At 59.1% G+C, this 14,209-nt stretch overlaps 1 protein-coding gene and 1 long non-coding RNA gene across 2 annotated transcripts in view; one reads left to right on the top strand and one right to left on the bottom strand.

Moving 5' to 3' along the window:
* LRRC27 (leucine rich repeat containing 27) overlaps nt 1-9,283 on the bottom strand; it is a 24,282-nt gene extending 14,999 nt beyond the window's left edge. Inside the window, exons 1-4 of the mRNA XM_039835967.1 lie at nt 9,140-9,283; nt 6,499-6,703; nt 5,873-5,976; nt 4,399-5,385 (exon numbers count right to left, since the gene is read on the bottom strand). Of these exons, the coding sequence (XP_039691901.1) occupies nt 4,399-4,421 (23 nt within the window). The 5' untranslated portion in view covers nt 4,422-5,385; nt 5,873-5,976; nt 6,499-6,703; nt 9,140-9,283. The remainder of the gene's footprint in view (nt 1-4,398; nt 5,386-5,872; nt 5,977-6,498; nt 6,704-9,139) is intronic.
* Nucleotides 9,284-10,746: 1,463 nt separating this feature from the next.
* LOC120581234 (uncharacterized) lies at nt 10,747-12,065 on the top strand. Its single transcript, XR_005647177.1, has 2 exons — nt 10,747-10,939; nt 11,046-12,065. It is a non-coding gene; the product is annotated as an uncharacterized LOC120581234 (long non-coding RNA).
* Nucleotides 12,066-14,209: the final 2,144 nt, after the last annotated feature.

Raw genomic sequence — 14,209 nt, forward strand, 5'->3', positions numbered from 1 at the left:
ACACCAGCACACATGCACGCACATGCCACACGTGCGGACAACACAGCACACACACCACACATGCATACACCACATACACAGTACACATGCACGCGGACATACCACATATGCATACACAACCACACACACCATGTGTGCACATTATCACATGCATGCACAGACATACCGCACATGCACATGCATGCCCTATGCACATATGCATGTGCAAACGTACTGCGCACACATGCTATACATCTCACACACATGCACACACACATGCACACAGACATGTCACAAACACGTGCACACAGACACACAGACGGTCCTGGCTTTCCCTCTCGTGCAACCTCCTCCTTGGGGCCGCTGTTCGAGGCGGCCAGCCCCACACCGGGCTGGGAGTGCCGCGTAGTCAGCGGCGGGAGCGTGGTGACCAGGAGTTTGACAGGACGCTCGCAGAGGCTCTTGAGCTCGGCAGAGACCGAGGCAGGCGCCCGGGCCTGGCGCACCTGAGGACGCGTGGGAGGACGGGGCGTGCGGCCTTCTGGGTGTGCAGCGCCTCCCTGAGGTTTGGGGGCAGCTCCGCCGCCAGCAGCTGGTTTGTGAGAATCTTCGCCTGCTCCAGCCCCACGATCTCCTGCCTCAGCGTCCAGAAGCGCCTGATCTCCTCGGTGCTGGGCCACTCCTCCGGGGGCTCAGCGGACGGGCGGGGCGCGCTCAGGTCCAGCGTCTCCGCGGGCGGGAGGTGGCCCGTGGTGCCCCTGGGCTCTGGCGAGTGGGCGCCTCCTGCGGGCCTGCTCTCCTGGGGCCCGCCCAGCAGCAGAGGTGGCCGGTGGCTCCGCTTTCCCCCTGTCAGGGCCGGAAGGGCTGCGAGAGCAGAGCGAGGCCGTCTCGGTGGGCGGACTCGCGGGTGGCCCCTGCCCACGCGCACAGGCACAGCACAGCTACGGCCCGGCCCGGCCCGGCCCGGCCCGGAGCCCCAAAGCCGCTGTTCTGCTCCCTCCCCAGATCTTTCGGTATCTCTCTCTCTTAATTTTTAGCCCGCGTGCCCGTTGTTTTTGTCTGGCAATAATTTGTTGACTTGCAAACACTTTTATCTCTAGTTCTAGCTAAGTAATTTGAGAGGTAATTGACCCAAGCTGCATTCATCCACTGTCTGCCAGGTCCCGTTAGGCACTGGGGCAAAAAGCCTTTCTCTAAACACAACGTCCGGGAGGACGGCTCGGAGCAGGAGACAGGTCAATGCCCTGATGTCCAGGGCTGCCATTACTGCGCAGGCCCCGCATGACCCCGGGGCCTGGTCTCCTGCTGGGCCCACAGGCGGCCAAGTGTGACCCGTGCTGGTGCCACATAAGACACGGTACACAGATGCACAGGACACTGTGCTGCCAGTGTGAGACATGCCAGCCTGCTGCACCCTCGGGGCGACGTTTTCAGAGAGGAATGGATTACAAAATGGGAAGCGCCGTCTAAGGGACAGGCGATGCCTGACGGCACGTGGGTTGGGGGCTGCTTCCCCGACGCGTCCCAGCGAACTTTTCTCCAGCCCCGCGCACGGGCGCCGCACGGGGCCCCGAGGTGCAAGCCCAGGAGAGGAGCTCGCAGGAGCGGACGCAGCTCAGCTCGCCGTCGGCGAGCAGACAGGCTCCCTGGCCCCGGTGCTAGAGGGCGTGAGCCTTGGTCCCCAGGCTGTCTGTCACCGTGAGGATGACTGTCCCACCAACCTGGCAGAGCCGGCTCTCCTGAGGGGGCGCGCTGCACCGCACAGAACCGCAGGAAGGCCAGCACGGCGCCCAGCCCCTGCTGCACCACGGGCGGCGGCGGGAACTCCAGCGGGCAGTGCCTCAGGCTCAACGCGGTCAGCGTGGCCACGCCCCCTGCGGGGAAGAAGCCACCAGCGCTTTACACACTCTGTGTGAATAAAACGGGGAGGAGACGACAGGGGCTGTTTGCACGTTAGGGAAAAAAATCCCACTGAGGATTCTGAGTAAACTGATATGACAGACGTCTGAGATTTGCTTAAAAAACAAAACAAAACCAAAACACGAAACAAAACAAAAAAAAAACCTCTGCAGGGGAAACGAACTCCAAAGATTCAGACCAGGCTGGATACAAATAAATTTTAAAAAATAAAAAAATAAATAAAACAAACAGAAGCAGCAACGGCAGTTCTCAGGTAAAAATCATGATACGAAGCTGCTGTGTTACCTAAAACACCCATCATCAACAGCAGCAGCAAACTCGGGCGCACAAAGAAAAGTGAACGTGCCTCGCACTCAAGACGCACGAAGAGGACAGACGCTGCCTCCAGACGACCCAGGTGTTGGACGCAGCAGATAAAAACTTAAAAGCCATCGTTACAAACATGCGCAAAGAAATCATTATGGGAAATACACCAAAACGACTCAACGAATAAAAAATGTCAATAAAATAGAAATTATTAAAAAACCAAATAGCAGTTCAGCACGGGCCGAATGCAAACCGCACTGCGAGGTGTGGGGGGAGGGCCCGCGCCCGCCGCGCCCACGCAGCTACCGACTTTTGAAAAACCAGTGCTCTACGGAGGAGTATGACAGAACTCAGGACCTCCACAACGTACCCCTCACAACGCCCAGCACACGATCCAAGGTCACTGGACGTGTGAAGAGGAAAACAGAGCCCATATCCAAAAAAGGCAAGCGACAGGGCCCAACGCCGAGGCCACCCAGATTAGCAGACGAGCACTTGGGCGAGGTGTCATGGGTCGAACGGTGTCTCCTCAGAGTCTCACATTGATTTGATGCCCGGACCCCTAGTACCTCGTGCTGTGACTGTACTCAGAGACAAGACTTTGGAGAGGCGGTCAAGACGAGGCGGTCAGGCTCAGGCGAGAAGCATCGTCGCACAACAGGACGAGGTGGCAGGGCCGCTCACCGAGCAAAGGCCACGGGAGCACGGCGAGAAGGCGGCCGTCCACAAGCCAGGAGACGGGCCCCGGCAGCTCCCAACCTGAGACACCTCGACTGTGGGCCTCCAGGCTTCACATGCTGAGGACATTAGTTTCTGTTGCTTCGACTGCTGTCTGTGGTAGCTTGTTATGCAGCCCAAGCGAACACACACAGCTATTACACGTCCGCCCAAGGGCGTGACGGAAAAGGCGTTTGTACCAAATTAAAAAAAGAACGCGGAGCAGAAAATTAGAGGCTATTTTTTAAAACATGAAAATTCTAAGACCGAAAACAATATCTGGAAAAAAATTTACTAGATGATTTTCACAGCCCGTTGGAAGTAACAGGAAAAAAAGACTCACGGACTTGTAGATATTTATCTATTTCCTCTGAAGAAGAGAAAAATGGTTTTTTTAATGTGCAAAAGCTCAGTGACTGGTGGACAATAACGAAAGGTCTAACACGCAGGCAAAAGGGAGAAGAGAAGCATAGGAACCTGGGACACTGAGCTGTGGGTCTGGCCAGGCGCAGACGCGACACGCGGGACAAGCACAGGACGGGGAGCGGTGGGGGGCTGCGTGTGGCTATAGGTCACGACATTTTCTGTGACCTGGGACAGTGCCAACTCCATGGACGTATGCCGTAAGACCGAGAGCAACTGTTACACCATTACAGGAACGTAAAAGGTAGAGCTAAATAGTAAAAAAAATTAACTTCTGGAAGTATAAACAGCATCCAACTGGAAAGCAGAAATGGAGGAAAAAAATGAGGTGAACAGAAAACAAACTAGAGCGACACAGCGACATCCACTCGCATCGATAACTCCACTGAGTGTGACGAACTGGACGCTGGGACTGACTTCAGGCAGAGACTGGACAAGGGCAGATCCGACCGCACCTGCCCCACGAGCAGACACGGGCAGGGCAGGTGGGTACGAGAGGCTGGACATGGCAGGGAGGAGCCAGCAGGGGGCTGCGGCGGGGGACCCCAAGGGCCAGCGAGCCCCTCAGGGCCATGCCTGGTGATTCCGCGGCAGCTGCCCGTGGCTCCAGACTGCAGCTTAAAACCAACTTGTATTTTATTAACACTCACCCAGCTCCACAGGCAACGTTTTGATAGGGTTTCTCTCTAAAAGCAAAGTTTTCAAATACCTTTAAAACAAAACAAAAAATACAGCACTTAAAAAGCAGAAAATCAAATGGCCATCTCTGAAACAGACGGCCAAGTTTCTTCATTTGTCGTCTCTTTAAGGGGCGACTCAGCTCAGACGCAGTGACACACGCACGGTCTGTCTCGATGCTCGGGCCCGGCTCCCAGCTGGCGCTGCTGCCATCCAGGACCAGGCAAGCCTCTGCTGGAGGCTGTCCCAGGCTCTGTGGGGTACGTAGCAGCATCCCAGCCTTTCCCCGCTAGATGCCAGTATCTCCCCAAGCTGTGACAGCCGCAGCATCCCCAGCGAACCAGCCCGGCTGAGGACCAGCGCCCACTGCCGCGCCTCCGCAGGGGGTGTTGGGGCATCGCGGTACCCTCGTGCACACGTCCAGCGACAAGTTTACGAACGTCGATCCTTAATTGCTGCCTGTGATCCACCGACCATCTGCTTCCGCTGACTTGCCAGCGGACACACAACCTGTCGGCGGACCTGGAGCTGCCCGCGAGGAGGCCCGGCGGCCGACGCACGCTGGAGACCCTGCCGCTCTGCCAGCGAGCTCACGCCTCCGACACCGAGAAGGGAGACACCAACGCTGGCATTGTTTTAATCAGGCTTTTTGGAAAGTTTAAGGCTTTTAATAAGCCCATAATTACTTAAAATTTCTAATTAATGTGTTTGGGTCTTCAGCAGGCTGCTCTAATTTTAATGACACGATGGGTTATAAATCACATGCAAAATTATATCTTAGACAACACTAAGCAGCTGGCCTCGACTGGCAAAACCAGATTCCAAAATTTCAGAACTGTGTACTTATTTTAGAAGAAAAAATAGTGTTTATGGGAATAGTTATCAGTATATTTGAAAGCTTTGAGTAACAATTACTCCCCAGAACGGTGTAAAATGCTAAAACAATTTATGGACAAAAGGCACTAAATTACCCTAAACACAGAAGATGGGGATCTTGTGGAGAACAAAGCCTTCCCAGGCCACCCCGAACCACAAGCCCAGGGGACTCGAGGACTCTAGGTCGAGCTGTAAGGCATGAAGTGGAAGCAGACGCAGAGTACGCTCAGCCCCTTGTCACACGCCCAGCTGGCAGACCAGCCCCGGCCGCTGTGCCGAGCCCTGGTTGGGGCTGAGGACGCTGTTCTGTGTGGCCAGGAGCACCCTCTCGCAGGCAACCTGGTCTGCAGACCTCGCCGGCCCACGGCTCTGGGAGAAGGGTCCCTGGTCTGCTTTCGCCCTGCTGGGGGGACCGGCACACCAAGGACTCGCCGCCTCCTTGAAGGGCCTGGAAAGGCACCAATGAATCGGAGAGATTTCCCCTTCCTATGACATGGGACAGAATGTTCGCTTTTAGCAAATGCTGTTAAAAGCTGTGAGCTACAGTCCAGGCCCCTGCACAGGTGGTTTCCCAGCAGCCACCTGCAGACACGGGTGCCTCTCTGCAGACGCAGCCACTCGTGTGAGAATGGGGGTTGCCCGGACACCTCTCTCCTCCCCCGCCCACGTCTGCCCCGAAGCCCGGCAGCTCTCCAGTGCACGGTTCCACCTTGTAGGCCCTTCCTGGAGCCGCCTCCTGCATGATGGGCCACAAGGCCCCTAACTGGCCCCCTGCTCCACCCTGGTCCCCGTGTGACCTTAGAGCAAGGTCAAATCCCACCCAACCTGTTTGAATCCTTTCAAAGTGAAATCCAAAGTTGCAGCTGGGCCCATAAGCTTAGCCAACCCTCTTAAACGCATCCCTTACCACTCGGCCCCTCCCGCGTGCCACCACACTGGCCTGGCTGGCCCTCGCCACCGAGCACACGCCCACCTCGGCCTCTGCAGGTGCTCTCGGATGCCCTGACACCAAGGCTGAAGGCAGGGGGACCCCACGGCGGTGTGCCTCCCGAGTGAGGGTGCCAGCTGACCCCGGCTCTGGGGAGGGGGAAGAGGGGGCATGGCACGCACCCGAGAAGTGGGTGGAGGCGCTGGGGCCGCTGGGGCCGCTGCGGTCAGAGGGGAGGAGCGCACGGGACGGCGCACCCCACTCTTCCCAGTGGGGGACTATCTGTGATTTACCAGGAGCTGACGCGGGCGCACGCAGCCCACGGAGCAGAGCTGCCCGCCTGTGACCTGCCAGGCGGGTTCCAGCCCTCAGGCAGCTTCACGCGAGCAGCGTCCTAGCCAGGCCCAGCTGCTGCGCAGCCCGCACAGCCGGCCTAGCAAAGGCACTGTGGCCACTGGCTCTCCCTGGGGCCCGGCGTGCCCTGGCCAACCACATTCCCATGCAGCCGCACCCCCGGCCACCGCACCCCTCGGCCGGCTCTAAACCACTGAACGCTTCTCTTCTGAAGTCACGATTCCCCCGGGGAAAGGAAGCTGAGCAGCAGGGGACAGGCACACGGACACGTCGGGCGGGGGCTGCCTCCAGTCTGGACACACGGGGACGTGACTCACCGGTGGGCGCCGATCCCGGGAGGAAGCGCCGTGACCCTGTTGTGCCGAAGGTCCAGCCAGGTGAGGTTGGGCAGCAGCTGGAAGAAGTCGGCGGGGAGGGCGCGGAGGGCGTTCCTCTGCAGGTGCAGCTGCTTCAGAGCAGAGACAAGCGCGCACGTCAGCCTACGGGGCGTCCAGGGCGACCGGCCACTGCAAGCACGCTGGGCTAAGAGGAAAGCGTGGTGTCCACCCCCACGTGCTTTAAACGGCAGGCGCGGGGCCGATGAGCAAAGCGCCAGGACCCCGCTCCGGGGCAGGGGCCGCTGTCCCTATGCACCGACGCTGGGGGCGGAACCATGGCACGCGCTGTCCACAAACGCCCTGTGCACCAAGCTCGCACCCACGGTTTCTCATATTGGTCTTCTGCCCCTGGGCTTCCCATGTTCCCCGCTGCCCGTGGCAACACCCCCAGGGACCGAGCAGCAAGAGCCACGTGTGGCCCAGGGATGCAGCGTCAGGAGGTAACTGAGGTGCATGCAGACGGCAGCCGGCTGTAGCGTCACCCACGACCACTGCCACCGCCACACGAGGGGAGCCCCTAATCAACAGTCCGAGGGCTGGACCATCGACTCAGGGGTAGCTGAAGCCACCGTCACGAAGGGGACGTGACAGTAAGCGGCAGAGGACAGAAGCACAGTCCCACGAGGCGCACGTCTGTGTCACTCACACCACGGCAGGATGATGCTGTTATACACACTTAGGTTACGCCACACGCCACACGCAGACAAGCTCGGGGACTGTCACCAAGGTGGCTCAGGGCGGGTATTCGGCGCACTGGCCTGAAGCCAGCCTTCGCGAGTTCAAACCCAGGCTCGAAGCCCACAGCGGAGTGACCCTGAGCAAGGTCCCAAACCTCCTTGTGCTCCCACGTCCTCCCCTATAATGGGTGGCACCACCCCCCAGGGAGCATAATGGGTGGCACCACCCCCCAGGGAGCACGAAGTGAGCGGTGCTCGGCACGCAGGAGCACCAGCTCGGCAAGCGTCAGCCATCGTGACCACGCTGCTCCTCCTATGAAAGACCCACGGGCCACAGAGAAGTGACACCATGCTGCCCCTTTCCCGTCCCAAACTCACGACCCCCACTCTACCTCCGACGCCATCTTCCAAGTCCCTTCACGAGTCCCAGTGGAAACCCGAGCCACACTCACTAGGAGACGCTCTCCCCAAGTGCGCGGAAGACGAGCCCTCAGCGCTGGGACGGCACCGTGGCCCCCGCCGGCGCTGGCGGTCTCTGGGAAGTGGCGCGGCGGCTGCAGAGGCGCAGTGTGTGCCCTCGACCGGGGCCCCGGCTGCCGTGCGGGCTGCAGCTCCTCAGGCCTCGCTTTCCGTCCAGGGACGGCTGGGTGTGGCACTCGGCCGGGAAGCCGTGGGTCCCCCGAAAAGCCAGCAAAGAGGAAGTTTGGAGAGGAGCCGGCACTGCTCCCCTCTGAGCCGGTTCACACAGCCTGCCCTCCTCGCCAGCCCCGTGAGACCAGGTGAAGACGCGGCCCTCCCATGTCCCAGGGTTACCAGAGGGGCACCCGTGACCCCAAAGAGCTCACAGCTCTGAGGAGTCGCCGCGCTCAGTGATTTGTTGCCATGGTCATGAAGTTTATAAAATTTATGCCTGTTTTCTGAAAAGCTTAAATAGTTATAGAGTTTATTAAGCCCAAAGGGGGATTTTGGGGTTTCCTCCTTCTTCGTCTGTGCACAAACGCCAACATGAACCCCGTCGGTGCCTTGTTCAGAAGTGAGGGCGTCTGCTTCATCACAAGTGACACAGGAGCCCTGATGACCTGGTGATTCACTCCCAGAGGCTGACACAGAGGAAGGAAACAGCAAGACCAGTGCCGGCCCAGACAGCAGAAACCCGGTACGTGGCCCGCCACAGTGAGCCAGAGCCAGTAAACAAGCAGCCGCTTCGAAACCGAAGTACACGGCTTTCGTAGAAGCGCCCAGAAACGCCGACCGACACCTGAGCGGTGCCACGTGTCACGCGTGTGCATGCTGTGGACAGTGCACTTCCTATGCGTTGTCGCTGAATCCTGATCGCAACTCTCATCATGTCTCCCAGCGGAAGACACGTGGGGTTGACGGGGACGCTGTGACCGAGGCAGGGAGAACGCTCCTGGTCGCACCCTCACCGCCGCACGCCAAAGCTCTCTGACGGAACCTCATTCTAGAAACCACGGGCGACGAGACAAACTCGCTAGACTACGAGCAGGCAGGGCCTCGCCTGGCGAAGGCCCCAGGCACTGGGTGAAATCGGCATATGACGCCAGCAAAGCGCGGGTAAGAAACACAGTTCACCGTTCCAATGTTGCCTGGGTTTTTTAGGGGGTTTGTGCTTCAAATACGAGACCAAGGGTGAGTTTGGCAGTGGCATCCCCACAAGCTTTTCAGTGCTTAGGGCTTCCTAGAGGACATTGGCATCTGACTCTCCGAGATATTCCAGTGGCTGGCCCCACACCTGAATTTCTCATTTGTTGTGAGCAGCGCATGAGACCCTGAGACCCTCCTCTATCTCGTTCTAGAATTTCTCTCTCCTGAGAGACGCCTGGGGATGAAGTGCTCATTTACCCCACCCAGCATGCATACGACACTGAGCAACGCCCACTTACTTTGAGCGTGGGAATTCGAAAGATCTCTCCTAAATGGCGAAGACCACTCTGACTCAGGTCCAGAATCGGGGAGGCAGAACAGAGGACCCCGTTAATCCTCCCGCGGATGTCCTCGGCCGGGGAGGCCGGCGTGGCCGGCGTGCTCCTGGCCGGGCCCGAGCCGTCTCCCTCGCCGGCAGCCCCCGGGGCGTCTCCCTCCATCTGTCAGCCAGGAGGAAGCAATCCTGCGAAGCCAGCGCTCATCCTCCGTGGTCTGGAGTCACCTAGAGATGGGGAGGGGACAGGGCAACAAGTAGAAACAGTGACATGTTCGCAGTGGGACGGGCCAGCTACAGTGCAGATGTGCAACGACCTCGCCTGCTTACAAAACCATCGTTTTTAATAAACGGTATAAATTTGACTTTTAAATTTGTAAAAACAACAACAACGAAAATCCTGAGGATACACGAAAGTGCAGATTCAAACGTTCTGCTCCTCGCTCTGTAGCACGGAGATCCGAGATCTCACTTCCAACTCCCAGAAAACGCAGAATGGGAACGGCTGTTTCAGGGGCGAAAACAGAACAGAACTGTCCAAAGCCGGCAAAGCAAGGCGCTCCTTCCACAAAATGGGACGGGGCGCCCCGAAATTTGCGCTATTCCTCGCTTCCACTGTGGTCGCGCCACTTCCACTGCACCTGAGCTCCCTGCCACCAGGATCCTGCCAGTTTCTCCGTTCCGGCTCAGTGGGCAGCCCCGGCTCTGGGGAGCCCTAAGTTAGGCGCTGGGAAAACTGTCAAAACAGAGCCCTGACTTTTAGTCGTTCAGCAACGCTTTGGCTCAACACAAAGTCCAGGAGCTGCTGCTCATCAAAACGCCACTGGCTGAGGGTATTCCCACGCGTGGTCCCCAGCAACGCACGCAGCAGCGACGGCCCCCCGGGGTAGGTTTACAGTTCACGGGCGTTACCACGACCCACGCCGCGGCCCGGGACCGGTGCGTGTGAGCGTCCAGACCCTGCCTTCCCGTTTCAGGGGTGAGCAGTGTGAGGTCTGGGTTGGCTCAGGAACTGCCCAAAGGTCAAGCGACTAACAGTGGGGACGAACCCACAGTGCGACCCCAGGCGGCCTGCGCTCGGAGGGGCCCTTCGCGGGCGGGTCCTTCCCTGCGAGTCAGGGACCGACGGAGGACGGAGGTGCCGCAGCGTCCCGCAAACCCGCGAACAGGAACCGAAACGGCAGGGCCGAAGAGGAGCGGGGCGGGGCGGGCTCCGAGGCTGCTGCAGGCGCCCCGCGCGCCCTGCCTCGGTTTCCCCATCCGGGCCGGAGCAACCGGACAGGGCACCGCCTTCTCCCGCTGCCCGCCCGTCCTCGGGCCCGCGAGCTCGGCGCCCCGGGGCCCCGGCGCCCCGGCCCTCACCTGCGGCGCTCAGGGAAGCAGGACGCCGGCGCGCCGGGCGCCGAGCCGCGCAGCCCAACAATGGAGGCCGCCGGGCGCACGCGTCGCCATGGAGACGCCCGCCGTACGGGGGCCCGCAGGCGCCAAGCCTCGCGGAGTGTGATACGCCTGCGCGCGGGCATCGCCGGGTCCGCCGCGCTCCGCCGGGTCCGCCGCGCCGGCTCGCCCCGCCCCCGCCCCCCCGCGACCTCCCCTTCCGGCCGGTTGGCGACACGGCGAGAGAGGTTGTCGGGCGTAAGGGACACGGGGGCGTGTGTGCCGAAGCCCGGAGAGTCACGGTGGACGTCCGGGGGGTGGCGGGAGCGAGTGGGCCTGCGACAGGCCGCGGACCCCGTGGAGGACAGCGGCCCGAACTCGCGCGGAGGTTCGCTTTTAGGGCGGAGCCCCCACCTCCCGCCCCGTGTTTAACTTCGCGCCTGCGGTGGCCGACCTGGCTCGGCAGCGACAACACCCTCTCCTTTCGTCACAAGGAGGCGTCCTTCCCGGAATCCCCCCGCAGTTGCTGTCAGATGTCCGCGGCCAGGGTCGCTTCGCGCGCGCCTCGCGCAGCCGGAGGGGAAGCGGACGAGCGTGGGCTCCGGCCAGCGGGGCCGGGCGTCCGTCAGGCCCCACGCCGCAGCTCCAAGGGCGCATAGCGGCCGTCAGGAGGAGTTGGAGGCCAAGTGGGGACAACCGAACCTGCCACAAACCTGCTGGAACCCACAGGATGGACTGGTCACACGCATGTCCTGCAGGAGAAGTGGGCACCGGTCCTCACAGGAGGACACGCCTGGCCCAGGAGTGGGGCAAGCCGAAGGCTGCACGCCGGCCCCCACCAGTGAGATGAGCGGCAGCCACACCTGGACCCCTGCCCTGCCCTTCCAAGTGTAAAAACGTCAGGGCTTTCCCCGTCCCACGCAAAATGCCTCTCGTGGCCCAGTTAGGACACCTGCAGGAAGGAGAATTCTAGTGAAGTGGTCCGGCCTAGCCTAGTTGCCACACCCCACGGAGGCCATCACCATACCTGAAAGTAAGTTGGGGTCCTGTTAGGACTGAGGAAAGGGAGCGACTAGTTACTGAGCGGGCAACCAAAAGTCCCCGCCACAGAAGCCACTGGAGAATTTTACACAGATTTTAAAATAAAAATCCCCTTGTAAAAAAGATGGCTCGTTCCAGCCCTGACTTTACAGGGTGCTCTTGGCTGTCATTGTCCACTCCCCCTGGGGCGCTTTAGATCCTTTGCTGCTCAGGGACAGATGACCAGCGCCTCCGCCCGTTTCTGGATCCAGAGCCCCTCAGGCCCAGAGTCCCAGCCGTCCACGCTGCCTGGCGCTTCCATTTCACCTTTGATCTCTGAAAGTGTTTTGGTTTTTATATATTTTTTTGAACGATCTGTTGTAGCCATGAGTGGAGGGAATCGGGGAAGGTCTCTGAACGTGAACTTGTAATGCCTTCCGCCCAGAGGAAGTAAATGTTTTTCAAATAAAGGACAATAAAAGAGTTTTGTCCTATTTTGGTTTTCCTGTTTTATACCCCGGGTGAAATGCGGTAAGTTACGCCTGACGGTGTTCCAGTTACTAGTGTTCTCCTACATCAAGAAAGAAACAAGTCATCAAATTGTTTAAAACTTGAAGTCTGCTTTATAGAAAGTTGAAAATAAGGACACTTAGCATCTCTAGATCAGTTTCACGGGTTTCAGAATGGCCAGTTATTTTCTGGGAGGTGTTCGAAGTGCTCTGAGCAGCCGGTTCTGTTTCATCAGGCTCGGCTTTGCCTGCTGGGCCCTCATTATAAAGTGCTGCAGTGGGAATGTGTCATCGTTCCTTGCAAAGAATTAAGACAGCAGAGAAAAGATGTCCCCTCCTCCTCTTGGGGGTGACCAAGTCCTTCCTGGGGGCTCATGCCGAGGAGTGCGCCTCCCATGATGTCCCCGAAATGGCTGGGTTCGCACCGCGCCCAGCTAGACTCCCGGCTTTGACTCCCTTTCGTGTCCCTTGGAGCTGTCCCTCCTTCCCTGGACGCCCATCACTGCAGTGAGAACCGGCTTATGTGGGAACTTGTTCTGTAGCCGGGGGGCCCTCGAGACGTCTTCTGGGGGGGTGCGTTCTGCCTGTCGAGAGCCACATGGAGCATCCAGGGCAGAGGCTGGGACGTGGGGTGAGCATAGAGCCCGGTGGCAGGTGGGCGTCCAGTCCACTTTGAATGAATGAGTCAGTGAATGAATGAAAGCGTGTCCCCTGAATCACCAGCTGCCGTAACGTTTCGGTAATTTCTGATAAACAGCACACTCTTTCTTTGAAGAGAAAGCAGCGGAGACGGATGCAGCTGCTTCTTGAGGAGCCGGGGTTGCACAGACGGCAAACACCTCTCACACACACTGACGTCGAATGCACTAAAGGCTTTAGTTTTCAGCGTCTGACTAGAAGCTCTCAAACACCAAGTCTCGCTTGAACAGACTGATGATGCGAGCTCATTTGCAGGCCAAGGTCTAGGTGTTCATCATCTTGGAATTCACACGTGACCGGGTGAAAACACTATCTCGACACCAGTGTATCTGTTTCCTGTTGCAGTTGTAACAGATCACCAGGAACTCAGCAGCTTGCGACACCACATTTATCACCTCGCGGCTCCGAGGCCAGAAGTCTGACCTGGTCTCCCCGAGCGAAATCGAGTTCCTCCTGAAGCTCTGGGGGGAGAGTGGGCTCCTTGCTCCCCCAGGTTCGGGGCCTCCTGATCCCGTGGCTGCAGCCCCACCTGTCACTGTCCATCGTCACATCTTGGACGCTGCGCCGCCTTCCTGTCTGATGAGGACCCAGGATACTCTTCCCATCCCAACATTTGGGGCTCGGTCATGTGTACGTGGTCCCTCGTGCCATGTAACTGGCGTGTCCACAAGTTTCGGGAGTTAAGATGTGGACATGTTTGGGCATCGCTGTCTCCCACAGCTGGTATCAGCACACCCCCCGAAGGAGCCGTCTTTGCTGGGGTGCAGGGATGAGCTGACGTGTCAGTGAGTGTGAGTGTTGCCTACGCCAGTTGGGACCCCAGGATGGAACCTGTGCCTACCCACACGGGCACCGCTCACCAAGACAATCAAGGAGTCAGGGGTAGACCAGGGCCCCCGTGTCACCCATGACACCTGTGACACCTGTGACACCCGGCCCGTTTTCAGGCCTAAGCCACGTTTGTACCCAGACGTGTTGATTCAAGGAGAAAGCAGGTTCCGAGGAGGGCAGGCTGCAACGCCACAGCCCCTGCACCCAGCGAGGAGTCCACCTACCACCCCAAGGGTGCCACGACCTTGTGCACACGGGAAAGGGGACTCTTCAGGGACAGGTGGACATAAGCCGGGTTGATATTCCTACGCGAAGACCTAACTGTCACCATGGCCCCTGTGAGAACGAAGGCACGTGGAGACCGAGTGCTAACCACGGCCGGCCCCAGATACGGCTTGTGGGCCCACTGGTCTGTGCCCCCCACTCCCAGGTCATCTTCCTGTCCCCAACTGCACCACGGCACAGACAGACAGACAGCAGGCAGCCTGGTCCCTGTGTGAACTGTTTTCTGTGCCTTCCATGCTCTGACATCGGGGCTCACCAACTGGGGACAGACTGCCCCTCCCAAGCCAGCCAGTTTTCCAAGACATAAAAGCACT

This window comes from Pteropus medius, unplaced genomic scaffold (genome assembly GCF_902729225.1).
Source record: "Pteropus medius unplaced genomic scaffold, Ma_sr-lr_union100, whole genome shotgun sequence".
Lineage (NCBI taxonomy): Eukaryota > Metazoa > Chordata > Mammalia > Chiroptera > Pteropodidae > Pteropus > Pteropus medius.